This window comes from Thamnophis sirtalis, unplaced genomic scaffold (genome assembly GCF_051295495.1).
Source record: "Thamnophis sirtalis isolate CommonGarterSnake01/CBP01778 unplaced genomic scaffold, rThaSir2_p1.2 scaffold_10, whole genome shotgun sequence".
Lineage (NCBI taxonomy): Eukaryota > Metazoa > Chordata > Lepidosauria > Squamata > Natricidae > Thamnophis > Thamnophis sirtalis.
In genome coordinates, this window is record NW_028261390.1 from 4319027 (window position 1) to 4346945 (window position 27919).

General features: G+C 44.1%; 2 protein-coding genes across 3 annotated transcripts in view; one reads left to right on the forward strand and one right to left on the reverse strand.

The window, feature by feature from the left end:
* CTNNA2 (catenin alpha 2) overlaps positions 1 to 27919 on the forward strand; it is a 499669-nt gene that overhangs the window by 251149 nt on the left and 220601 nt on the right. The window lies entirely within an intron of this gene.
* Positions 13173 to 18061, reverse strand: LRRTM1 (leucine rich repeat transmembrane neuronal 1). The gene has a single exon (XM_014058206.2). It carries the CDS (start codon positions 16860 to 16862, stop codon positions 15294 to 15296), a length of 1569 nt encoding a protein of 522 aa, XP_013913681.2. The 5' UTR covers positions 16863 to 18061; the 3' UTR covers positions 13173 to 15293.

Sequence of the window (27919 nt, forward strand, 5' to 3'; positions counted from 1 at the left end):
ATTTTTGATGTGCGAGGTAGGGCTGGCCAAAGTTATTTTGCTTCGGCTTTCTTTCTTTCTTTCTTTCTTTCTTTCTTTCTTTCTTTCTTTCTTTCTTTCTTTCTTTCTTTCGGCTTTTCATGTTCACAACTTCTTTTCCTTGTCTCATTTGCCTTAGAAATAATTTTGATTAATAACAAACTAAAGCAATGAAAATGAACATAAATTACGTTTATCTTCACAGTTGTCAGCATATCTTTATGCACTAATTTGCCTAAGACTGCATTCTGGGGCGAAACGGACATAATGCATTTTATCAAATGCTTCTGCTAATACAAACATTTCAGGAACACATTTTAAAATGCCTCTGTTTTTATTGATTTGATACAATATCCTGCAAAAAAAAAAAAAAAATCCCGAATACCTAAATATAACCATGTTTGTGCATCGGAAAAAAACATTGATTGGGTAAAAATGCAAATGGCAGACTTTTATCCTTGTTGCTAATTAAAAGGCAATTTTTGCATGATTATAGCTTTTCCTGCATCAAAGGTTGGTTTTTTTTTCCCTGTCAGGAAAAAAAAACCCGATTCAGTCAAAAACGGTCACATTGTTTATCTTGCACTGTTTATTAAAATCTTCGATAAACCTCAGCAATACGTGTGTGCAGAAAAGAATATAAAACTAAATTAAAGGTGATAATAGCAATAGCAATAGCAATAGCAATAGCAGTAGACTTATATACCGCTTCATAGGCCTTTCAGGCCTCTCTAAGCGGTTTACAGAGAGTCAGCATATTGCCCCCAACAATCTGGGTCCTCATTTTACCCACCTCGGAAGGATGGAAGGCTGAGTCAACCCTGAGCCGGTGAGATTTGAACCGCTGACCTGCTGATCTAGCAGTAGCCTGCAGTGCTGCTTTTAACCACTGCGCCACCTTGGCTCTTGGCTAAGGTAGGACTAGAACTAAAAGCTGCTACAAACGGTTCCTCTAGTTCAGTGGTTCCCAAAGTTGGCAACTTTAAGACTTGTGGACTTCAACTCCCAGAATTCTCCAGCCAGCAGAGCTCTGCTGGCTGGAGAATTCTGGGAATTGAAGTCCACAAGTCTTAAAGTTGCCAACTTTGGGAACCACTGCTCTAGTTTGATACCCTTTCCAAGTTAAGCTGGGATTGACAAAAGATAGGAAGGCCGAAAAGTCTTAATCCAGATAATGCATGAAAGGCCTGATATCCATTCTGATTTGGAGACTCAATTCCTTTGGCACAACAAGTCTTAGACTGATTTTATCATCGTCCCTTCAATTTTTGGCCTCCAAAGATGTAGACAAAATGTTTGGCACCGTTTTTTTTCCCCCTCGTGTATTTTTCATCCTTATTCACCTTGGTGATGAAAACTTATCGGGGGAAGTTTCTGAATTCAGTCCTAGTCATCGTGAACCGGTGGGAAGAAAAAATGCCACTTGCCGTACATCCAATAGCTGCCAAAGAGATCTTCCCTTGATCTCTTTTGAGTGGGGAAACATAAGACCAAGTTTGAATTGAATGCGTCTCGCTCTCATGGCCAGTGCGGTGCAGTGGAAAAGGCGGTGGCTTAGAAACCAGGGAATGGCGAGTTCTAGTCCTGCCTTAGGCATGAAAGCCAGCTGGGTGACTTTGGGCCAATCACTAGGAGACAGTGAGTTCTAGTCCTTACTTAGACATGAAAGTCAGCTAGGTGAGATTGGGCCTATTGCTAGGAGACAGTGAATTCTTGTCCTGCCTTAGCCATGATAGCTGGCTGGGTGACTTTGGACCTGTTGCTAGGAGACAGTGAGTTCTAGTCCTACCTTAGCCATGAAAGCTGGCTAGGTGACTTTGGGCCTGTTGCTAGGAGACAGTGAGTTCTAGTCCAACCTTAGCCATGAAAGCTGGCTGGGTGACTTTGGGCCTATTGCTAGCAATAGCAATAGCAGTTAGACTTATGTACCGCTTCATAGGCCTTTCAGCCCTCTCTAAGCGGTTTACAGAGTCAGCATATTGCCCCCAACAACAATCCGGGTCCTCATTTTACCCACCTCGGAAGGATGGAAGGCTGAGTCAATCTTGAGCCGGTGAGATTTGAACAGCCGAACTGCCGAACTGCAGTCAGCTGAAGTAGCCTGCAATGCTGCACTCTAACCACTGCGCCACCTCGGCTCAGGAGACAATGCTAGGAGACAGTGAATTCTAGTCCTGCCTTAGCCATGAAAGCTGGCTGGGTGACTTTGGGCCTATTGCTAGGAAACGGTGAATTCTAGTCCTACCTTAGTCATAAAAGCTGGCTGGGTGACTTTGGGCCTATTGCTAGGAGACAGTGAGTTCTAGTCCTGCCTTAGTCGTGAAAGGTAGCTGGGTGATGTTGGGCCAATCAGCCAGGAGACAGTGAGTTCTAGTCCCACCTTAATTGTTCTCACTGTCAGGAAATTTCTCCTTCGTTCTAGGTTGCTTATCGCCTTGATTAGTTCCCATCTCTTTATCAGCCATCGAAGTTCACACCTTTGAATGTTTGCTGTCGTGTTTGTGTTTTCCCTTTAAATTTGCTCCCCGTCATGAGGTTCCCTCCCCTTCCTCCAATTTGCTTGTTTCAGCAGTATGTAAACAAGAAGGACCATGTGCTTGGTCACTAATCACATCACTCGACCATCATCTCGTGTCAGGCCATCTTCCTTGAAAAGAGGCAAGGGAGGCTTTGGCAGCAACGCGGAGTGGTTTTCTAACCTCTTTGCCACTTGTCCCGGGGATCTTATGAAGATCACGTCCATAAAAAAAGAGGGATCTGGAGATTTAGTGACTGAGAACTGTGACTTTTGAGGAGACCCTTGCAAATACTGTCTCGCGATCATCCCATTGGGGAAAGCGATTTAGTTCTTGTCTTCTGATCCAAGTTCCATCGGGGTCCAAGCCACTATTCCTGCCGTATATCGAATAGCAGGAACTTCATAGAAATTGATCGTTTTCATGTTGTTTCCTCCATTGAGCTTTGATTTCAAAAAATTTGACCTTATTTGATATGTTAGGTGGAAGTATTTAGCAGTATCTAGCAGTGTTCCAATATCTCAGGGGCTGCCCCAAAGAAGGAGGGAGTCAAGCTATTCTCCAAGGCACCTGAGGGTAGGACAAGAAGCAATGGGTGGAAACTAATCAAGGAGAGAAGCAACTTAGAACTGAGGAGAAACTTCCTGACAGTCAGGGGAACAACTTGCCTCCAAAGGTTGTGAATGCTCCAACACTGGAAGTTTTAAAGGAGAGATTGGACAACCATTTGTCTGAAATGGTGTAGGATTTCCTGCCTAGGTTGGACTAGAAGACCTCCAAGGCCCCTTCCAACTCTGTCATTCTATCCTATTCTATTCCTATTCCTATTCCTATTCCTATTCCTTTCCATTCCATTCTTTCCATCATCTAATTTCTATTATGTTCAGCTTCTAAGGCAGAGGAAGATAGAAAGAATACTCTCCTTAAAGCACTGATTGGTTAACAAGGAACCATTGACCCAAAGGTATTTTTTTCAATGGAGAATAGGCTGGAATTAGAATATAGAGAATAGAATAGAATTAGAATATAGAGAATAGAATAGAATTAGAATATAGAGAATAGAATAGAATAGGATAGAATAAGAATATAGAGAATAGAATAGAATTAAAATATAGAGAATAGAATAGAATTAGAATATAGAGAATAGAATTAGAATTAGAATATAGAGAATAGAATAGAATTAGCATATAGAGAATAGAATAGAATTAGAATATAGAGAATAGAATAGAATTAAAGTATAGAGAATAGAATAGAATTAGAATATAGAGAATAGAATTAGAATTAGAATATAGAGAATAGAATAGAATTAGCATATAGAGAATAGAATAGAATTAGAATATAGAGAATAGAATAGAATAGGATAGAATAAGAATATAGAGAATAGAATAGAATTAAAATATAGAGAATAGAATAGAATTAGAATATAGAGAATAGAATTAGAATTAGAATATAGAGAATAGAATAGTATAGAATAGAACAGAACAGAACAGAATAGCAAAGTTGAAAGGACCTTAGAGATCTTCTAGTCCAGCCCCCTGCTCAAGCAGGAGACCCCATACCATTTCAGTCAGGTGGCTGTCTAATCTCTTCTTAAAAGCCTCCAGTGTTGGAGCACCCACAAGTTCTGGAGGCAAATTCTGTTCCACTGATTAATTGTTCTAACTGTCAGGAAATTCCTCCTTAGTTCTAGGTTGCTTCTCTCCTTGATTAGTTTCCACCCGTTGCTTCTTGTCCTGCCTTCAGGGGCTTTGGAGAACAGGTTGACCCTCTCTTCTTTGTGGTAGCCGCTGTTATCAGGAGGCAACGGATTATAAGAACTTTTTTTTTTTTTTGAGGAAGAGAGCTAGGGACTTGATAAGCACTACAGATAGTCCTCGACTTACAAAATCATTTCTTTCCCGACCGTTGAAAGTTACAACAGCCCTGAAAAAAGTGATTTCAGGACCATTTCTCACAATTTCTGTTGCAGCTTCCCTAGGCTGACATGTTCAAAATCCAGGCATTTGGCAACCGACTCGTATTTGTGACGGTTGCATTTTCCCAGAGTCACGTCATCACCACGGGTGACCTCGCCAGCTAACTTCCGAAGATGCAAAGTCAGTGGGAAAAGCCAGAATCACATCACAACTGTTGTCCTTCACTTAACACCTCTGGCAAAAAAAAAGTCGTAAAACGGGGCACAGCTCACTTAACAAAGCTGTCTTACTTCGCAAAATTTGCGGCCCGAGGGTTGAGTCATAAATTGAGGACTATCTGTACTAAACAAAGTTTGTTTAGACAGGCAATTTGTCTCCCAGATAATATTTTTAAAAAGTAATAAAACATGATAAGGAATTGCAGAGAAATTGAATTAATTTTGGTTCGCTTCCCACTGCATCAGAGATGGACAAATAGATATTTCTAAACTGTTTTTTTTTAATGTTGCCTATATGATGAAGGCGAATAGCAGCGATAAGGTTTATATTTTACCGATAAATTGAAAATGGATCCCGAGGTGCATTCGGGTCTTTTCCCGTGTAAGACTGAGATTGTCTTGGCAACGTTTCGGCGAGGTCTCACTCGCCATCTTCAGGCTGGTGTTTTGGGCTTGAAGTGTGATCGGAGCTGCCGTCTTTCTATAAATCTTGGGGGGGGGGGGTGCGTGCTCATGCGCAGTGGAGCTAAGCTGGGGCAACGGCTCGGGCTCCAGCAGAGAGGCCTCCGTGTGCCACCTGTGTTATAGGTTTGCCCTCACGGGCCTAGGCATCGATGCCCATAAATTCTACTTTATTAAGGCCAAAGCGAAGCAGCAGCCAAGTCTGCCGGGCGGGATCAAATTATTTAAGACCGAATCGAACAAAACGCATAACGCCGAGGAGTCGTAAAAAAAAACCCCACACCTTTGTATTGAATGAACGGGCGTTGAAGTGTTAACCAGACGCTCGCTGTCAGGAGACGCTCAGAAATGAATGCATATCAGCGAAGGAGACAGAGATTTTGCAATTCATCCATCTGTCGGTTATAAATGCAGGGTTTCCCCCCTCCCTCCCTCCCTCCCTCTCCTGTCAGGGATAATGTTGTGTTTAAAAATCCAAAACAGTGTCATCTATTGACCCCAAAGAGATTTAAAAAAAATAAAAAATCCCAAGCTTTCTGACAGCTCTGCAGAATTTGCAGATCGAGAGATCGCAGCTAAAACAAACCAGCTTCGCCAGCCCGCCGGTTCTAGCTTTCATAATTCGGTTTGGACCGAAGCTTTCCCGTCGGTTTGGAGGGGGGGGGGCTGGCTTGAAATTTAAGGCCGAGCTGAATTCACGGGCAGGGGAAGAAACGGTGGATTTGGATGACTGGAGAAGCATCTTCTGGAAGGGAGCAGAAATGTTTCTTCCGAGTTATGGCGGCCCTTGGAAACACAGTGTACCCTCTCTCTGTCCCTCCTCTGATATCGCCAGCTCTGTTCTTTCGACAAAAGCACAGACAATCCACTTGGCCAGCGATATGACACCACGCCACTCGCCCTCCAAGAATCCTGATGCTGCCTGAGCAGAATACAGGAAAATGCGGAGATATTGGGGAAAGAAATATAGGGGGTGGGGTGGGGACGGGGGAGGTGTTTAGCAAGGTCACTGATTTTCCCTTATCTAGTACCATATGGAACCAAAAAAGTATTTCCCTTTTTATTCCTCCCTCCCGCCATCCCTCCCTCTCTCTCTCTCTCCCCCGAAAATCTTTGGGCCCCAGTTTTGCATATTCCACAAAGGAACACTGAAATCTGTCCACTATTTTAGATCAATACTGGTCTTGAGTCCTGAAATACACCCCTCCCAGTATAGTAAATCACTCCTGTGTAGCACATTCATTATTTTAATACACATTGCACACACTCTCTCTCTCTCTCTCTTCCTCTTTCTGTCTCTGTCTCTCTCTCAGTCTGTCTGTCTCTATCTCTCTGTGTCTGTCTGTCTGTCTGTCTGTCTGTCTCTCTCTCTCTCTGTCCCTGTCTGTCTCTTTGTCTCTCTCTCTCTGTCTTTCTCTCTCTGTCTCTCTCTCTGTATCTCTCTGTCTCCCTCTGTCCATCTCTGTCTGTCTGTCTCTGTCTGTTTTTGATTCTCTCTCTCTCGCTCTCTCTGTCTCTGTCTCTCTCTCTCCATCTCTCTCTCTCTGTCTGTCTGTCTCCCTCTCTCCCTCTCCCTCTCTCTCTCTCCGTCTCTCCATCTGTGTGTGTGTGTGTGTGTGTGTCTGTGTGTGTGTCTCTCTGTCTCTGACTCTGTCTGTCTCTCTCTCTCTGTCTGTCTCTCTTCATCTCTCTCTCTCCATCTGTCTGTCTATCTGTCTGTCTCTCTCTCTGAAAGTAACATTTTGTTTCTATTTTAACATAAATTAACTTCAATGAGATATCTTGAAATTATGGATCAGAATGTCTGTCTCTCCATTGATCCGTCCGTCCGTTCCTCTGTCTCTCTCTTTCTCTCTGTCTCTGTCTGTCTGTCCCTCTCTCCCTCTCTCCCTCCCTCTCTCCCTCCCTCCCTCCCTCCTCCCCCCCCCTCTCTCTCTCTTGCCAGCCAGTTAGCCATTACATTTCTTCAGATTTGTGGTGTAGTGATTTTGCCTAATGTTGTCTCTTTTTTTTGGGTGGTGGGGTGTAGATTGATGAATGCGCCAGGCTGCAATTCTCCTTTAGATACTTTGTGGGTTGGTTTTGTTTTTTTTAAGATCTCAGAGAAATGAGAAACGCATGAAAGGAACGAATAAAACTTACCTGGCCTAACGATGAAACTAGAGCAGCTATAGGCGATCAATATTAGAAAACGTGAATGGTTAAAAAAAAAGTGGGAAAGAAAAATGGAAAATGAGGTGCTGAATACCAAGGATGGCATGAACTTAGTTAAGGGGGGGAAAAGCGTCTTGTGTTAACTTTCTCCTACCCATCAGTACAATTCCTGCTTTGCAAAAGAACTCCAATATTGCATTATTTTTCACAACTCTACGTTTTCCTACAGTGTTCCTCCTCCTCCTCCTCCTCCTCCTCCTCCTCCTCCTCCTCCTCCTCCTCCTCCTCCTCCTCCTCCTCCTCCTTACCAATCATTATTTGAAAAAATAAGCTTTCAATCTCCAAAGCCTACCCACTTAACCACTGTGGTAAGGAAGGTCTTAAAATGGAGCAAAACTCACTTATCAACAGAAACTTTGGGCTCAATTGTGGTCATAAGTCAAGGACTACCTGTATACCTATGCTTATATATATCGTTTCTGTGTGTGTGGTGTGATGGCCTAGAGGTGGAGCTCTTGCCTCAGACAATGAGGAGGCTATGAGTTCGATCTTAGGCAGAGGCAGATGTTTCTCTCTGTCAGCTCAATGAGAATATATCTGTCGAACAAAATTCCGCATTGGCAACAGGAGGAGCATCTGGCCAGTAAACACGCAGCTCCATTCAGTAGCCCAGACTCCACCCCTGAAAGGGATTATGGAGTCGTTAAAAGAAGAAAAAGAAGATGATATCTATGAAGGTGAACATTCGTTCTCCGAGCTTTATATGTAGTAGTAGTAGTAATAGTACTATTAGTAGAAGTAGTCTTTCTTTTTGTCGCTGTAGTGTGATTGCTTCAAAAGGCTCATCCTAAAAATAACTCAGCCCAGGGCCTGCTAATACCAAGGCAGACCTGTTGCTTTTAACTTGGGTCCCTCATATCCTTTCCAAGAGAAGTCGTTAGTTTTCAACCCTCCAGAAAATATAAACACTTACGTTTATTTTAAGTTGTCTGAAAGGGCAGGCAGAGTCAATAATAGCAATAGCAGATTTTTATATACCGCTTCATAGGGCTTTCAGCCCTCTCTAAGCGGTTTACAGAGTCAGCATATTGCCCCCAACAACAATCCGGGTCCTCATTTTACCCACCTCGGAAGGATGGAAGGCTGAGTCAACCCTGAGCCGGTGAGATTTGAACCGCTGAACTGCTGATCTAGCAGTCAGCTGAAGTGGCCTGCAGTACTGCACTCTACCCACTGCGCCACCTCGGCTCTTTTTAAGTTAAGATAGTTAAGATAGTTCTCTCCTCTCCTGGCTTGCAAAGAAGATCTGAAAACGCCTTGTTTTTCTAGTGCCATTGTTTACATTTGCATTTCATTTTGTGGCGGTTGGGGTCGAGGGGTTGAAGCTGACATGTTTGAAAGGACACGAGCGAGCGTAGGGATGATTCTAGGGCTGTTGTCGTGCGCAGTCATTAAAACCCACCATTGATTCGTTTTGTAGATGAAATGTTGGGATTCTATTTCTCATTTCATCTTTCTAAGTGGACACGGACTTGTAAGGAAAAAATAGCCCTTCATAGACTGTTGAATTGTCAGGGTTCAACCATTGAAATCCCTGGGAACTGTAGCTTTAAGGTGACAATATTGAAACATCCCTGAAATCTTTTTCAGCGGTCAGAGTTACTATGAAAAAGCCGGGGTAGTTCAGAAGTCAGCCTGAGCCTTCATGCCAACATATATGTTGTGGCCCGTCAGTGGCGGCAGATTCGGACACTGAGGAGGTTGGGGAGGAAGATGGGCCAGTCCTGGAGTCTGGGGAAGGCTCAGATGAGGGCTCTGTGTCGGAGGCAGAGAGGGGGCCAGGGCCGTATGCCAGTTATCAGCTGCCTTCACAGTCAGACATCAGTGGGGCAGAAGAACAGCTGGAGCCTGTTCCCAGTGTGCGCATGCGCAGAGTTGCCAGATGAAGGGAACAGCTAAGGAACAAGGGTCGACTTGGGAGTAAGGCCACAAGTGGACGGTGAATGGCCCCTCCCAGAGGAAATAAAAGAGGAGCAAAAGGGGAGTGGAGTTTGCAGGAGGCAATTAGTTCGCTTAATTGGTCCGTGACTTCCGAGACCTCCTTGCCAAGTGTAAGATTTGGCGGTCTTCAGCTTGCTTCAGCTCATTTAATGACCGTTCAAAGTTACAACAGCACTGAAAAAAAGTGCCTTATGACCGCTTTTCACATTTACGGCCATTGCAGCATTCCCTCGGTCCAAATTCAGACAATCTGCAACTGGCTCGTGTTTATGACGGTAGCCCCGGGGTCACACGATTCCCCCTTTGCAGCCTTCTGATGAGCAAAGTCGATGGGGAAGCCCGATTCACTTAACAACTGTGTCACTAACTTAACAACTGCGGCGATTCGCTTAACAACGGTGGCAAGAAAGGCCGTAAAATGGGGCAAAACTCATGTAACAACCGCCTTGGGTAGCAATGGAAATGTTGGGCTCAAGGGCGGTCGTAAGGCGAGGACTACATGCGTAGACTATAAAGCCTCCTCAAAGCAAAAATAAATTCCAGAAAAAAACTTGTTGCGCAGTCTAAATGCAGTTGTGTTCCTACAGGCCATGATCAAATGATGATCTGTCCGCCGTCTTTCCTTCAGGCTATCAAGCAATGAGGCTACTACCTCTTTTGGTCTACAATTTTAAATCATTTGTGGCCCAAATTTTCATGGCGGGGAAGAGCTGTCACTAGCCCCACGAGAAATATTTCCCAGCATAGAGAGAAGTTATGCTTTTTTAATTTTCTTAAACTTATCCCATGCATTGAGACTGTCTGTTGAAAAACCCTGCTGTTTTTTTTCATTCGGTTGTACTTATTTTTTTTTTTTTTTTTATTTGATCCGCCGTTCCATCCGTTTGAGGGAAGCAGCCGAAACGGCTTTGAAATTTCCTTGTTTCTTTCGGTGAAATTATAACACAACTCACAGCGTACTGAAGAAGCAGTTTGCCTTTCACAACTGTTGGTATTATTAGCACATTTCAGGTCTCCTGGCTGAAAGGCCAGAAGCAAAAGGAATAAGTTCATCACAAAAGCTTGGACACACACACACACACACACACACACACACACACACAGAAAGAGACACATCCACCTAAATGTAAGGGAGAACAAGATCATTTTGCCTACTCAAAAAAAAAAAAAAATCAACATTTTGCTCCTGCATACGTACAAAGACAAATTCTTTCCAAACAACTTTATTTTAACCAGTACAGGCTGAATTGTTACACCAAAGCTATCTGATTCCAAACAGCTCTAAAGAGTGGTGAAAATGACTTTTCTACCAGCAATTCATTTCCCCTAGCAGCTGGAGACCATAAGAAACATCTCCCTCTCCTCCGTTCTGGAGAAAGGGTGTAATAAAGTTTGATTTTTTTAAAGAGCAAATACATCCAGAACAGGGGTGAAATTCAGCAAGTTGTGACAGGTTCTGGAGAACCGGTAGCGGAAATTTTGAGTAGTTCGGGGAACCGGTAAATGCCACCTCTGGTTGGCCCCAAAGTGGGGTGGAAATGGAGATTTTGCAGTATCCTTCCCCTGGAGTTGGGAGGGAATGGGGATTTTGCAGTATCCTTCTCCTGGAGTTGGGTGGAAATGGAGATTTTGCAGTATCCTTCCCCTGGAGTTGGGAAGGAATGGGAATTTTGCAGTATCCTTTCCCTGGAGTTGGGAGGGAATGGGGATTTTGCAGTATCCTTCCCCTGGAGTTGGGAAGGAATGGGAATTTTGCAGTATCCTTCCCCTGGAGTTGGGAGGGAATGGGGATTTTGCAGTATCCTTCTCCTGGAGTTGGGTGGAAATGGGGATTTTGCAGTATTCTTCCCCTGGAGTGGGGAGGGAATGGAGATTTTGCAGTATCCTTTCCCTGGAGTTGGGAGGGAATGGGGATTTTGCAGTATCCTTTCCCTGGAGTTGGGAGGGAATGGGGATTTTGCAGTATCCTTCCCCTGGAGTTGGGAGGGAATGGGGATTTTGCAGTATCCTTCCCCTGCCATGCCCACCAAGCCACGCCCACAGAACCGGTAGTAAAAAAAAATGAATTTCACCACTGATCCAGAACCTTCTCAGATAACATGCCCACATTCATAAAGATGCCTCCAAGGCAGACCTCATCAGACTTCTTCTGAGCAACAGGCAAAGTTATTCCCCCTCTCAGAGGTGTTTCACATAAGTTTACCACTGGTTGGCTGTGCCAGCATGTGCTTGCTTTGTGATCTTGTGTGCCTTCCATGCATGTGCTATGTTTTCACGTTCAGCTTGCACGCATATGTGTGGCTTAGAAAACATGTTAAATAGGACAACATCGAGCTGGGGTGGGTGGCGGGCCCAGGTTACCACTACTGGTTCGCCCGAACCGGTCTGAACCAGCTGAATACCACCTCTGCTTCCTCTCTTCTACCTATAGTTTAGGCGTATTTTCTTATTCCTTCTTCATCTAGATCCGTGATGGGGAACCCATGGCATGTGTGCTCAAAGTGGCACATGAAGCCATGTTGGCCGACATGTACGGCCTTGCCTGTTTGTCTTCCGGGTTTCTGCTCCGCATGCGTGCAAGATAATCAGCTGTCCTTTGCACACACATTAGTGCTGAAAACCGGTGTGCGCATGAGTACCAGCCAGCTGATTGGGGGGGGGGGTGCGCATGCAATAATAGAACCATGGAGTTCGGCTTTTCCCGAGCGCGATTCCTTTGCGCACACGGCAGTGCCAAAAACTGGCCTGCACGTGCGCGCTGGTCAGCTGATCGTTGGGCATGCCTGCGCGCTAGAACCTGGAAGTGTGGCTTTTCCAGAGCCCAGACCCAATCAGCATTTCTGCATGACCTTATGAGCACTTGGTGCCGAAAAGGTTCGCCATCACTGGTTTAGATGGTTTATAGATGGACCAGCCCTGTTTCCGTGATTTGCTTTGCTTTGAGGTTGCATGAGGTGGATTTGTTGAGGTGGATTTTATTTGCTTTAAGCAGCATACAATGCTTTCATTTGGAGGGGTTCAGTAGTTTTGCAATCAATCTAAGGTGACCTTAAGTTCCTTGATGAATTATCAATGTAATTGATTAATCAATAGATAAATAAATAAATATATGATTAGCGGGCCCCTGAAGTAAAAACATGGATTTGCTTTGCTCTGAGAAAGCATCAAATGCTAAACTTTGGAAGTGTTCCGTGGTTTTGCAGTCTTGTCTAAGGGCCTTTAGTTCCTAGATGAATTAGCAAGGTGATTAATTAATCAATAGATAAATATGTGAATGAATACATATGATTTAGGCTGCCCAAAAGTAAAACCACGGATTTTATTTACTTTGAAAGAGAGTCGTGCTGTATGTATGTATGTATGTATGTATGTATGTATGTATGTATGTATGTAAAATTTGGAAGTGATCAGTAGTTTTGCCATCTATCTAGGTGGCCATGATTCCTAGACAAATTAGCAATGTAATTGATTGATCAATAGAGAGAGAAGTAAATAAATATATGAGTAAGGGAGCCGAGAAGTAAAAACATGAATCTCTGGGGAATCGTGAGAACTCTCTTATACCCAAAATATCAAAGAAAGGTTGCGGTGGGAAATAAAATTGATATGATTCCTTATCGGTGTCGTGGAAAGATACAAACTACCGTGTTTCCTCAAAAATAAGCACTTGGCCTTATTTTCGGGGAGGTCTTATTATTGTTGAGGAGCAGGAGGCGGCGAGCGTGGTCACCTCATGGCTGCTGCTGCGTTGCAATATTTTTGGGAAGGGCTTATTTTCGGGGGAGGGCTTATTTTAGCGCATGCGCCATGCACTCAAAAGCCCAATTGGGCTTATTATCCAGGGAGGTCTTATTTTGGGGAAAACAGGAAAAAAAAAAACCCGAGAGAGAGGTATATTCCATCTTTATTCCAGCAGGAGGCTACCCAAGACTGTGCTACAGAACAGCAAAGGAATTAGTGAAATATAGTGTAGCAAGCACTGGAGGAGGGGAAAAAAATGCACATTGAGTCCGAGGTGGGGTTTGGGGTTTTGCAGAGAAAAACGTGGCATTTCAAAGCCCCTTGAGTCACTTGGTGGGGGGCTCAGTAGCTTGCTGAGAAGTGTCTTGAAGGATTGTCGTCAAAAAACAACAACAATTTTTGGGCAGGGATAAGGAAACTTCTGATTTGTCTTGTTGGAGAAGAGGAAGGAACAGGGCAAGAACGAGAAGGGAAATCTGTCTCACCCCAGGCGTCTCCTTCTGCATTCTGGCAGGTGTCAGTTAAAATCCTTGCCTTCCTTCAACCCTGGGCTTCAAAGCAAGGGTGTTTTAAGTTAATTAAATGGAAGATTTAATTGCTTCTGGCCTTTGCTTCTGCCGTCCCTCAAAATGCAACCCTCTCTGTCTCTCTCTGTGCTACCCAAATCTTTCCCCTCCTCTCCCCATCCTTTCTAAATCCATCCTTGATGAACAAGCTTGAACGTGAGTGACACCTGTCTTCTCTTGTTTGCAATTTTTTTTTGGTGCCTCTGGCTGCACCCAAGAACAGCAGCACCCGTAAGAAGTGTAGGTTTTTTTGAAGGGTTTTGAAGATCATTTTGATGGCTTGGTCCTAGACGGAGGCAACGGGTTCAAAATACAGGACCAGGGAGCAGCAGTATCGCCTAGACCTTTTCAAAAGAAGAAGAAAATAGACAGGAAGGAGACCAATGCAATAGCTTTGATGATCACCGGGCTAGTGACTTCTGCTTCATTGTGATGATGGTTAGAAGGAGAAGTAAATTATGTTTTGTTTTTGGATTATCATTATTATTATTATTATTGATTAGCCAGGCATCAGCCTATCAGTTGGGAGACATGATGCAGGAGTCAACGTGAACGTTTCTGGTGGCAAGCTAAGATCAACCACAGCTAAATGCTAACTGTGGTCGAAGCTGGCCTGTGGTTAAGATTGTTCCCCAACCTTTGTGAGCGACACAAATAAGAGTTTCCCCCCAGGGGAAACGGGTTGGTGGCTGTCTCTAGCTCAGCTGCCCCAATGCTCTGCAGGCCGGGGAGTTTAAAATTCCTGCAGGTCTCTCTGTCGTGCAATGGTGGGTGTAAAAATGTGGGGTACCAGATGGAAAACAGGGTCCTATCTCCATCCCAAATCTCCAATGATAGAAGTCATTTTGGGTTTTGTTTTTTTAATGCAAGCTGAGAACATGAGAGAAAAGCTTCGGATGGGGACGGGGGGGACGGGGTCTTAAAGGAACTTTGGGGTACCCTTGTGCCTGAGTCTTGTGACCAAAGGGGGGGGGCAAGGCTGTGGGAGGTGCAAATTAGAGTGGGCCCCACCACGCATATAAAGGATCGATTACATAGCAGATTGAGATCAAACACATTGAATTCAACAGTTACATGGTACAACTAGCCACACAATTCTCCCATTGCTTTCCTTTTAACTTTTGTGCTTCGTTGTGGTTTGTTTAGGAACCCAGGATTTTGCAGTTTGACTCCCTGTGGGTGAGAGGGATTAAATCCACCTTCCCACCCCAATACAGATAACAATTCAGATACGGTGCAACAGCCTGTAAAAATTGTAAATGCTAGTTTTGCTTTTATTTTATTTTTTTAAACATATCTTTTTTTTTGTGGTGGTGGTTTTACAAAAAAAAATATCAGTCATCGTTACTTTTTTTTTTTTTTACACTTTCTTTTTTTCTGGTTATCGGCAGATTATTATTATTTTTTTCCCCACAGAGAGCTATTATAGGAAATAACTCATGTCAGAAAGTTGAACGTCGTGAAGGGGTTTAGCCACAATAAAGCTAACATCCTGTCTTTTGGGACAGCTCCTTTCAAAAAAAAAAAAACAGAACATTTTCGGCACACAAAGGCCCCGGTAAGCCAAGTCAACCCTTATTGAATTGTCTTTTTCTTTTTAATAATAATAATAATTTGCTCACTGCTATTTGGTAGCACACACCGAGTGAAATTTTCCCCCACTGGAAAAAAAAACAAAACATAACAAAAGCAGAATTAAAATCACACCTCGCATTCCCTTGCTGGCTGCTGGTGGCACGTACAGGATCCATATTCATTTATGATCACCAGAGCTCCTTCGAGGTGATTGGGTTTATAATCAACGTAATATTCCTGGGCTGACATGGCAGCCATTTGATGCATAGTCTGTTTTTGTTTCTGCTTCCGACGCTGGGTCACAAAACACTGCCTCAGCTGCCTGAGGCTGACCGGGAAGCATTTCCAGGAGACATACAGTATCAAAACCACAATAAGGAAGGAGAAGATGAGGGCCATGGTCCCCGTCACCACCTTGTGGATCTGAACGGCGTTCTCAGTCTTCTCGTTGGGGACGGTGGGGGTCATGACGTCGGTGATTCCATCCCCTTCGGCCTCCTGCAGGTCAGAGTTCAGAGTCGAAGGGTTATAGCTGGCCGTCGGGTCACTGTGGTTGACCCCAGCCGAGAGGAGGTCCCCATCGGTGGTGAGGTCCGTGGCGTCTTCGCACAAGTGAAAAGCATAGACAGCATCCAAGACGTCCTCGCCCTGTGCATACTCAGGGGTGGCACAGAGCAAGTTGTTGTCGTAGCGGCCTTTAAAAGTGCTGAGCCAAGTGGCCAACGCGCAGATGTTCCGGCCGCAATCCCAGGCGTTGGCCGAGAGGCTGATGCTAACAAGAGACTTCCAGGAGTTGAGGATCCTGGGGTGGATGTAGGTGAGCCGGTTGGAGTCCAGTTGAAGGGACTGGAGGTGAGGTACACTTTCGAAAACGTGAGGTTCAATGTAGTCGATCTCGTTGCCGGAGAGGTCCATTTTCTCCAACTTCCACACCCAGTCCAAGGAGTTCACCACAAGCGTGACCTTATTCCTCCGGAGACAGAGGGAGTGCAAAGAGAGCAACCTGGGGAAGTGGGCCAGGTTGACTTTCACCAAGTCGTTGTGCTCCAGGTGCAACTCGGTGAGTTTGAACAAGCCCGCAAAAGAGTTGCGAGCCAGGCTCTTCAACTGATTGTATCCTATGTCGAGAAACTTGAGGCTGCGGCAGTCCTGGAAGATCCGGACAGGCACAAACTTAAGGGCATTGGACCGCATGTGCAACGTGGTGAGCTTGCGCAAGCCGTGGAACAGGTCCGGCTCCAAAGCCTGCAGATTGTTGTAGGATAAATCCACGCTGCGTAGGTTTGGCATCGGCCGGAAAGTGCTGTTGGACAGTTGGGTGATCTTGTTGGAACTCAGCGTGAGCTCTTTCACCCGCCGGAGCTTTTGAAAGGCATGCGCCTCGACGGAGTAAAGGTGATTGTGATCCAGAAACAGCCACGTGAGTTGCGTTAACCCGGTGAACTGTCCGTCACGCAGCTCCGAGAGGCTGTTGTACCGCAATGACAAACCCATCACGCTCGACAGGTTGTGCGGCATCTCGGTGAGATTCAGCGACTCGCAGTAGAGGAGCCTGCCCTCGCACCGGCAAAGCTGCGGACACCCAGTGTGCACGGCTGGAAGCATTTTTAAAAAAACACCCAGGCTACACAGGATCAACCCTGGGGGCTTTTTCAGCAGCCAGTTTAAACAGACCCCAATGAGAAGGAAATCCATTAGCGAGAATATTCCCCAATGTGCTTGAGAAAGTCCATTGAATCTTTGACTTGGTCACTTGCCTTTCTCCGTATAAATTCTACATCACACCATATGTCAGCAAAAGGGCAAGGGGACGGGCACAGGCAGAAATAAAGAGAGTCATCGGGCCAAATCTTGGACTTGTCGTTGGGGGTTTGGGGGGGCACATAAATGCAGCATGCAGGACTCTGTAGGACAGCCTTTAAAGTTCAGAAGCATTCAAAAAGGTACACGAGAATTTGTCCATTTTTTTAGACCCCGCCGCAAAGACGAGAACAATTATGGGGGGTGAAAAACACCCCTCTCCACGAGAGAATGAAATTAAAAAGTGTCTTACCCACCCTGTTCCAGAGATTGACAAGCTCCATTCAGTAGCTTCCTTTGTGTTTGACTTAATTATATGCAGGGCTCAAAAAGAGCTCTCTGTTGCTACAAATTCGGACGCTTTCGGCTTTTGGCAACGGCTGACGGGACGCACAATGTCTACTTTGCTTCATCTCGGAGGGCGAGAGGCATGTCCAGCTATCTTTTTTTTTTCCCCCTTTCCTTTCTGGTTTGGTTTTTTTTTCCTCCTCCTTTTCTTTTCCTTCCTCCTCCTTATTTTTAAGCAGACTCCCAGCACCAAGTTTGAGAAGTACGGGCATCACGGTTGATCATCCTTCCTTCCATTCTCTTCCTCTCCCTCTCTCTCTCTCTCTGTCCTTTTTCTCTGCAGTTCGTACGGTGACGTGGGGAGGGAGAGGGCAGGAGGGGAGGGAAAAATACACCCGAGAAAGAAGAAGAAGAAGCGGAGAGACCCCCCCTTTCCAAAACTCCGAACAGCTCCCCGGGATTTCGACAGTCTCTTTAGCGTCCGTCATTGGAGATGAACCGGGGACATCATCTTTATACTCCTCCGAGGCAGCTTGAAATCCGTTTTCCGACCGGACAGGCTCAAAATGGCTTGATTTTCCATTCCGGCTTCCCTTGGCTTGTCAAAGAAGATGCTCAAGAGCAGAGGGAGAAACTGGGGGGGGTGGGTAGAAAAAGAAAGGAAGCCAGAGAGCGAGGCTTCCTTGCAGCCGAGTAGAAAGAAGCCACAGCCTGCAGAGCCTTCCACTGCACGCTGAGTGTCGTAAGCCGTTCGCGATCACCACAACCTGCGCGGTGCTTCAGAAGAGACGGGCAAATGGAAAAAGGGGTGGGCATAAAACCAACATTTTAGTTGAACCAGTAACGGGAGATACGTTCGACTGATGAAATGGAAAAGGCTTCAGCCCTGCTGGCTGTTACCCTCTCCCCCCCCCCCCAAAAAAAAAACATATGCACACATGCACGGCACACACAGAGCAACAGCTGCAGTAGCCAAAAGGAGCCAGCAATTCCGTGTGCCCCCCCTCCACCCCTTCCTCCTTTTCCGCCCACCTCCCCCCTTCCTCTTTGTCTCAAGGGTCCAAGTGCAAAAAGGCAGGTTTGGCATTCGGACGTGGGTGGTTGGACGCGTCTCCCTTCCAGCATTTCAGGGGCACCATATTGCCATGCTGGGATTCGGTTCGGTGACTGGAAAGGAAGTGCTTGACTTTTTCCATCCCATTTCACTTCTTGCGGACAAGTGTGCACGGTGTGTGTGCGTGCGTGTGTTTGTGTGTGTGTATGTCTCTCCCTCTCCCTCTCTCTCTCTCTCTCTCTCTCTCTCTCTCTCTCTCTCTCTCTCTCTCTCTCTCTCTCTCTCTCTCTCTCTCTCTCTCTCTCTCTCTCTCTCTCTCTCTCTTTGTTTGCCTGGTGTTTTCTTTTGCTTTCCTTTCCTTGCACAAACGAAAGATGCTTGCAAAATATGACAAGGTGGATTTTGAGACGATGCCTGTTGGGTTTTCTCCCTCATTTTTTTTTTTAAAAGAAGGTGTTTAGCATATGCTGTTGCCAATGGCATCTTTGGGGCTAAATTTGCAGGGATATATGCAGGGATCATACAATAGACTTATTCAGGCATTTAGGAGGCTGCGTTTATGAATCGGTCTACCATTCAGCTTAGTGTGTGTGTGTCTGTGTGTGTGAGTGTGTGTGTGTGTTTCAGGGGAGGCTGACGACTTTTGGCTTTCGAAAGGAAGCATGAGACCTCCAGATTTCTAAAAAACTGTAGGGCTGTTTTGTTAAATGGACCCAAAAAAGGAAAAAAAAAAAGCTTGTCGGCTAATTTTTAACCATCATTAGCTCTAGAGAAAGCTGCTGTCGACAATCTGTTTTGTGTTGGTTGTTTCCTCTCCCCCCCCCCCCCTATTCTTTTTGTGACTTTGAGGAAGGTACGGTCTCCGTTGCCACGGCTGTGAGATCCAATCCTTTGACCGTTTCGCAGACACGCCTGAAATGAACCAGCCGATTTTAAGTTTAAAGAAGCCTGAATGCCGGATCTCAAAGCATTGTGTTACTTTACGGAATGCAGAAGAAAAAATAGCCCTTTTCAATTCACAAAGGTGGTGGGGCTTCTCTCCCCCCCTCCCAAAAAAAAGAGCTATTCCATTGAGGAAAGTAGTATTGTAGACATCTTGTCTCTTAATGTCCTGCTGGCAGAAATCCTGATGTCTTTCTGAAATTAAGCGGTTGGGTTGTGTTCAAAATCAGCAAAAACAAACGAGGGGGGGTACGAAGTGACTGTCAATTGCCACTGCAAGGACATGTATCCAACATCCACCTTGGAAAATGCAGGTAGTCCTCGAGATGCGTCCATGAAAGAGCCCGACGTTGATAAGCGAGACGTCCGTGAACTGAATTTTGCCCCTTGTTACGACCTTTCTTGGTACAGTCATTAAAGTGAGCTACTGCAGTTGTTAAGTGAGTCTGGCTTCCGCATTAACTTTGCTTGTCAGTTGGTCGCAAAAGGGGATCACATAAGCACCGGGACACTGCGACCGTCGTAAATATGAATCAGTTGCCAAGCATTTGAATTTTGGTCACATAATTATGGGGATGGTGCAACATAAGTGTAAAAAAACAGCTATAATAGATTAACAGAGTTGGAAGGGCCCTTGTAGGTAATCTAGTCCAACCCCCAAGCAGGAGACCCTACACCTTCTCTGACCGATGGCAGCCCAGTCTCTTCTTGAAAGCCTCCAGTGATGAAGGTCCCACAACTTCCGAAGGCAACTTCTGTTCCATGGGTTGATAAGTTTGATCATGTGACTATGGGGCTACAGCAATGGTCATAAGTGTGGGAAATGGTCATAAGTAATTTTTTTCAGTACCATTGTAACGTTGAATGGTCACTAAATAAATGGTTGTAAATCGAGGAACACCTGTAGAAGCAGATGAAAGCCCATCAAGGCAAAGTTGTGACTTATTTAGTCCAGAAATATTATCTGGAATAATCCAGTTCAAGATACTAAGAGGATGGTATCAGCTTTAATAGGTTGCTGCAGATTTTCACAAGAAAGTTATTAGATCATATCATCATCATCATCATCACCATCACCATCATCATCATCATCATCATCATCATCATCATCATCATCATCATAGTTGGAAGGAACCTTGGAGGTCCTCTAGTCCAGCCCCCTGGTCAAGCAGGAGATCCTATACCATCTCAGACAAAAGGGTGTCTAGTCTCCTCTTAAAAACCCCAAGGAGGGAGACATTTGGAGAAATAAACAGTGATTAAACCAACAGAGATTCTCAAAAACGTAAGCCATTGTGTACAAACTGGGTTTGCAGATGATTTTCAAATAGAAACTAATGCTCCTATGCCTTCAACCAGCATGGAATTTGTCAAGGAATTGTGTAGCAGCTGTCCAGATGAAGTCAGAGATACTAACACAAAATTTACACACACACACACACACAGAGAGAGAGAGAGAGAGAGAGAATAGATGATGGATGGATGGATGATAGATAGATGATAGATAGATAGATAATAGATAGATATAGATAAATAGATGATAGATAGATAGATAGATAGATAGATAGATAGATAGATAGATAGATAGATAGATAGATAATATAGATATAGATAAATAGATGATATATATATATATATATATATATATATAGATAGATAGATAGATAGATAGATAGATAGAAGATGATAGATAGATAGATAGATAGATAGATAGATAGATAGATAGATAGATAGATAGATAGATAGATAGATAGATAGAGATAGGTGATGGATGGATGGATAATAGATGGATGGATGGTTAGATAGATGGATGGATGATAGATAGTGAAAGAGATAGAAAGATAGATAGAAAGATAGATAGTAATATATCATTTATCTATCTTTCTCTCTCTCTCTCTCTCTCTCTGTGTTTGTGTGTGTGTGTGTGTGTGTGTGTGTGTGTGTGTGTATGTATGTAGATAGATAGATAGATAGATAGATAGATAGATAGATAGATAGATAGATAGATAGAGAAGGAGGGAGATAGATGAAGATGACTACCATAACCAAGTTTGTTCACTGTCCACTTTATCTTTTATTTTTTCCAGAAATTGGCCATGCAATGCTTTGTTCTGCCAACTCTCCATTCTTGATTTTATCACATCTTTTCTGTATTCTTGTTTCGTCTGTTGGGCCTTCGGTAGATTTTTGTTCTTTACTTCGATTAATAGATGTTCTTGACCTTCTTTTAAATAATCACCCAGTGCATGTTTTTCTTCTTCAACTGTTTGCTTCACTTGTAATAATCCTCTGCCACCTGATTTTCGGGGCAGATATAGTCTATCAGTATCACCACGTGGATGTAAACTATAGTGCATTGTCATTAGTTTCCTGGTTTTTTGGTCCAGAATGTCCAAATCAGCTTGTGTCCAGTTAACTATACCAGCTGTGTATCTTATAACTGGTATTGCCCAGGTATTTATTCCTTGATTGTATTTCCACCATTCAATTTAGATTTCAAAATTTCCCTAACTCTGTTGGTGTACTCTCGCCTGACAATAGTTTTTACTTCTCCATGCTTGATGTTATGCAACTGCAGAATGCCTAAGTATTTGTAGGCTTCATTTTTGTTGCATTTAATTAGTTGGCCATTGGAGGATTATTATTATTATTATTATTATACAATTGTATCACAGCGGCCAGTTGTTTCGCCGGATTTGGCATTGATTACTAGTCGGGCCCCACCCAGGGGCCTAGGACGTCGTAACGTATTTTCGTAATATGCGTGCAGATCCAAGCAGTGCGGCTTTTTGCATTTGACTGATGGTGATTTTGTCAATTTTTAACTGTTTTAAATGTAATTCCAGTGCTTTTGGAATAGCACCCAGTGTGCCAATTGCCACTGGAATTACCACTGCTGGTTTATGCCATAGTCGTTGAATTTCGATTTTTAAGTCCTGGTATTTCGCGATTTTTTCATGTTCCTTCTCGGCGACCCTGCTATCACCTGGTATTGCGATGTCTATGATTGTGACCTTATTTTTCTCAACCAGTGTGATGTCTGGTGTATTATGCGCCAGTATTTATTATTATTATTATTATTATTATTATTATTATTATTATTATTATTATTATTATTATCTTTTGCATAATGGAATATCCAGTTGCTTTTACTAGTATCCATTCATTGGATTATACCTTTAATGCGAAATACTAAACAAACTTCAGAATTCTCTTTAAAGCAAAGAGTTTTTTATTAAAAGAAAAATGTGTAAGCGGTAAGAAAGCAATTAAAATAAATTTAGAATACTTTAATTATATAAATACAGACTGTTACTCAGGATGTAGATACATAACACATCATGTTCTAAGAGCTGCATACTAATAAGCCCCAAAACAACAACAAAAATGCATATAGTTAATTTTAAATGTAAGCTAAAAATACTGTATATATAGTTTTCTCTCCTTAAACATAGTTTCATCTTTCACATTAAGAAATTACATTACATTACTAGCACCATTTGGAGGAGTTTAACGGTGCCCTTTTGAATTAGGCGATGATCGGTTTGGGTAACAATTTCTAGGTATATTTTCCCAAATGTACCCACTTAATTTTTTGGGATTTGGCAATGTGAACTAATGGTCACATCTCTAACTCCTTCCGACACTCAGAGGAGAAGAAATCTATACTGGTAGTCCTCGACTTACAACCACAATTAAGCCCAACATTTCCATTGCTGTGTGAGTTTTCCCCATTTTACGACCTTTCTTGCCACAGTTGTTAAGTGAATTACTGCAGCTGTCATGCAGTTGTTAAGTGAATCCGACTTCCCTCATTGGCTTCACTTATTGGATGCCAGCTGGGAAAGTCACAAATGGTGAACATACAACCCCGGGCCAGTCCAACCGTCATAAATATGAGTCAGTTGCCAAGCCTCTGAGTTGTGATCCAGGGGGATGCTGCAACAGTCGTAAGTGTGAAAAATGATAGTGTGAAAAATACAATTTCAATAATACAATAGCAGAGTTGGAAGGGACCTTGGAGGTCTTCTAGTCCAACCCCCTGCCTAGGCAGGAAACCCTATACTGTTTCAGACAAATGGCTATCCAACATCTTCTTAAAGGCTTCCAGTGTTGGGGCATTCACAACTTCTGGAGGCAATTTCTGTTCCACTGATTAATTGTTCTCACTGTCAGGAAATTTCCCCTTATTTCTAAGCTGCTTCTCTCTTTGATTAGTTTCCACCCATTGCTTCTTGTTCTACCCTCAGGTGCCTTGGAGAATAGTTTGGCTCCCTCTTCTTTGGGGCAGCCCCTGAGAGATTGGGATGGTCAACAGCACATAATGGTGCTGTTGTAACTTCGAATGGTCACTAAACAAACAGCGTAACTCGAGGATGACCTATAATGATCTTTCTTTGTGTAGAATCCAACTATTGAGGTCCACTCTTGATGTAGAAGTTATTTACAGGTTGCAAAGATTTTGGGTTTGAGCCTCTTTTGACGCAACAGGAAAGTTCTGTGCAAGTATGCAACTTTTGTTATAAGCAGAATAGCCTATCCTGCCGGAACGGCTTTTTCGGCTTCATTTGATTAGTCAAGTGCTATTTTTCTACAATTCATGATGTTTCAGAATTAAAAGGGACTCCTCCTAAGTCTAAGAGAATTCCCCAGGCTGCCTGGGGCATTCTGGGAAATGAAGTCCACACATCTGAAGGTTGCCCCAAACCCTACAGCATTTCAGGCAACAGAAGCCTTCTCGATATTGACCATTTTAAGCTTTTGCCAACAATCCCATCTTCTGGGCAGGTGTTAGAACTAAAGGACTCCTACCTTTTGTTTGTTTATTTGTTTGTTTTATTTTTTAACAACTGATTGACATTTCTCTGTCTGTCTGTCTGTCTGTCTCTCTCTCTCTCTCTCTCCTTGCTTCCCTCAGTCACTCTGTGTCTCTGTCTCTCTCTGTGTCTCTCCCTGCCTCTCTCTCCCTCCCTCCCTCTGTCAGTGTCTCTGTGTCTCTCTCCCTCCCTCCCTCAGTCTCTCTGCTTCTGTCTCTGTCTCTCCCTCCCTGCTTCCCTCAGTGTCTTCCTTCCTCCCTCAGTGTCTCTGTCTCTCTCTCTGTCTTTCCATCCCTCCTCAGTCTCTCTATGTCACTCTGTCTCTCTCTCTCCCTGCCTCCCTCAGTCTCTCAGTCTCTCTGTGTGTGTCTCTTTCTCCCTCCCTCCCATCCCTCAGTCTCTCTCTGTCTCTCTCTATCTCTCCCTCCTTCCCTCAGTCTTTCTCTCCCTCCTTCCCTCAGTCTTTCTCTCTCTCCCTCCCTCAGTCTCTCTCCCTCCCTCAGTCTCTCTCCCTCCCTCAGTCTCTCTCCCTCCCTCAGTCTCTCTGATTCTGCCTCTGTCTCTGTCTCTCTCTCCCTGCTTCCCTCAGTCTCTCCCTCCCTCCCTCCCTCAGTCTCTCTCTCTCTGTATTTCCCTCCCTCCTTAGTCTCTCTGTCTCTCTGTCTCTCTCCTTGCCTCCCTCCTTCCCTCAGTCTCTCTCTGTCTCTCTCTATCTCTCCCTCCCTCAGTCTCTCTCTTCCTCCCTCAGTCTCTCTCCCTCCCCCTTCAGTCTCTCCCTCCCTCAGTCTCTCAGTCTCTCTCTGTGTGTGTCTGTCTTCCCCCCCCCCCCGCAGTCTCTCTCTCTCCCTCCTGGGGGGGAGGCTCTTTTCGCCCTCCCCCGGCTCCTATAAAGCCTCTGGAGCCTGGGGAGGGTGAAAAATGGCTTTAAAAAAGGCTGAACTCAGCTGACAGGGCAACGCCTCGTGTGCCATAGGTTCGCCATCCCGGGTATAGGGTCTCCTGCTCCAGCAGGGGGTTAGACTAGAAGACCTCCAAGGTCCCTTCCAGCTCTCTTATTCTGTATTCTATGTTTCTGTGATTTTGGAGGACTCCAAGGCTCTCCATTCCAATATAAACCGCCCCATTTAGCACTGGTGCTATCTCATGGGTTGGAAAATCCCCACGGGTTGTGTCGTAGCGTTGTTATGCATTGTCATACATAATGATCGCACTTGCACAAATTCTACCATGTCGATGCAAACAGGAAATCACATTAGCTTGTTTAAAGGGGGGGGGGGCAAAAAAAGAGAAACTTGTATGTATAAAGAATAATTGATCTTTCCTTGCAGTGTAATGGATCACACACTGTTTGAATCTTATTTCCTGCAGCAAAATGTATCTAGGGAAGAGTTTTGTGTTCTACATAAAGGTCTGGAGTTTTCCCAAGAGATCTCTCTTTTTTTTTCCCTCCACACCGAAGTAGCAAAGAACCAGCAAAAGGCATTCGATAGCTAACATAGCTTACACCGGTTTGTAAAAAATAGCATAAACAATTTCACATTTGCAGGATAATTACTATTAGCATCCTGTATCGGCGTTTTTCAAATTTGGCAGCTTCAAGATGGAGGGACGTAACCCTACATCCCACCACCCACCTACCCTTCAAAACCCCACCAACTCTGCTCACGTTACAGACGGAGGGAGGCTACAGATGGCAATGTCTCGGAGTTGACAATGGATCTGTCAATCCATACCAGGTCTTACTGCTTCAAAAGAAGCAGAAAATGTTGAAATGGTTATTAGTATTAACAAAGAATCCTAGGTTTTGTTGAGAATGTGAATAATAAGAAACCTCTAGTCTAAAGACTTAAGGGAGGGGAGAATAAATAGCAATGGGATTTAGACTTATATACTGCTTCACAGTGCTTTACATCCCCTCTCTAAGTGGTTTCCAGAGTCAGCATATTACAACCCCCCCCCCCCCAAAAAAAACTATCTGGGTCTTCATTTCATTGACCTCGAAAGGATGGAAGGCTGAGTCAATGTTGAACCGTTTGGGATCGAACTGCTGGCAGTGGGCAGAATTAGCCTGCAATACTGTACTCTAACCACTGCACCACCACGGCTCCTCAGTAACTCTACGGATAACAGCAAGAGCACTTAGACTTACATACCACTTCATAGTGCTTTACGCCCTTCTTTAAGCAGTTTACAGAGTCAGCCCGTTGCCCCAAACAATCTGGGTCCTCCTTTTACTGACCTCGGAAGGATGTAAGAGAGAGGGGGTGGGAGGGAGGGAGAGAGAGAGAGGGAGGGATAGGGGAGAGAGAGAAAGAGAAAAGAAAGAAAGAAAAAGAAAGAGAGAGAAAGAAAGAAAAAGGAAGGAAGGAAGAAAAAATAAGGAAAGAAAGAAAGAAGATAGAGAGAGAGAGAGAAAGGAGAGAGAGAGAGAGAACGAAAGAAAGAAGAAAGAAGAAAGAAAGAAGGAAAATTACTTTTTCTGGAAATATAAAAGGCAGGTGAAAATGTAAAGTTGGAGGATTTTAAATCAGAAATAGGATGAATTAGATTCATGGTTTTTCTGGAGTGATTCTCAGACCTTCTGGAATGATTACTTGATTGTTCTCAAGAACTTCTCAGATTTGTGAGTCAGAGCCCAACTCCCTTTCCTGGGTGCCCCAACACTTAGATGGTTCTTGAGAACGGATCAGCGCCTAGAAAGCTAACTCACCCAAGTGTTTAATGTGGCAAGACAAGTAAGCAGTGTGAGTAGTCAAATGCACAAAACTGAAAATAACATAACACCTCCCAAGTGCAGTTACCAATTGGGACTTTACACGTGCTGTGCTAAGTGGAGCTGTGATCCCACACAAGTAGCCTAATAAGAAAGAAAAAAATGCAAATAAGAAATAAAGTGATAAATATCTAAAATAGGATTGCATCAGACTGCAGATCTACAAGCTCCCAACTCTTCAGTACTTAGAGTTTTCTGTAGAGCGAATGCTGGCTGGGGAATTCTGGGAGTTGAAGTCCGGACATCTTCAAGTTGCCAAGGTTGAGAAACACTGCTGTAGAGAACCATCCTACTCTATAAAGTTTGGGCTAAGAGTTGTTATTGTGATGTACGGGACACCCAGTAAATTCATTTTGGATGAAAATTTGAATTCAAAAGAGACGAACAAATGCAACCATAAGCATTCTAGTATGCAGCAGCGCCCACGATATTGCCTTCTGATGGGAGCTAGGAAGGGTGCCTTCTCCGTGCCAGCCCCCCCCCTGTGGAACTCTTTGCCACATGGACTTTGGTACTCCTCCACTCTTCTAGCTTTCTCTGACGCTTAGAAGGCCTGAGTTTCCCCCCTGAGATAAGATTAGATCCATGCACGTCAGAAATTACCCTTGGCATCAGGACTTTGTTGTTTTTAATTTATTTTTTATTTCTTTTATTTGTTTGTCAGACATGCACGATAGCAGGTATAAGTATAAACATGGACATGAACGATGGAAATGAATACAAATAAATGGGGGGAGTAGGACAGGGACGGAAGGCACGCTGGTGCGCTTATGCACGCCCCCTTTACGGACCTCTCAGGAATGGGGCGAGGTCCACGGTAGACAGTTTGAGGTTGAAGCTGTTTGAGGGTTCGAGGATGTAACAACGGAGTCAGGCGATTCTAGGCGTTGACCACTCTGTTGCTGAAGTCTCATTTTCCGCAATCGAGTTTGGAGCGGTTTACCTTGAGTTTGTATCTATTGTTTGCCCGTGTATTATTGGCGTTGAAGCTGAAGTGGCCGTTGACAGGTAGGACATTGTAGCAGACAATTTTATGTACTAATGTTTTGATGTTTTTAGTTTATAGTTTTAATATGAT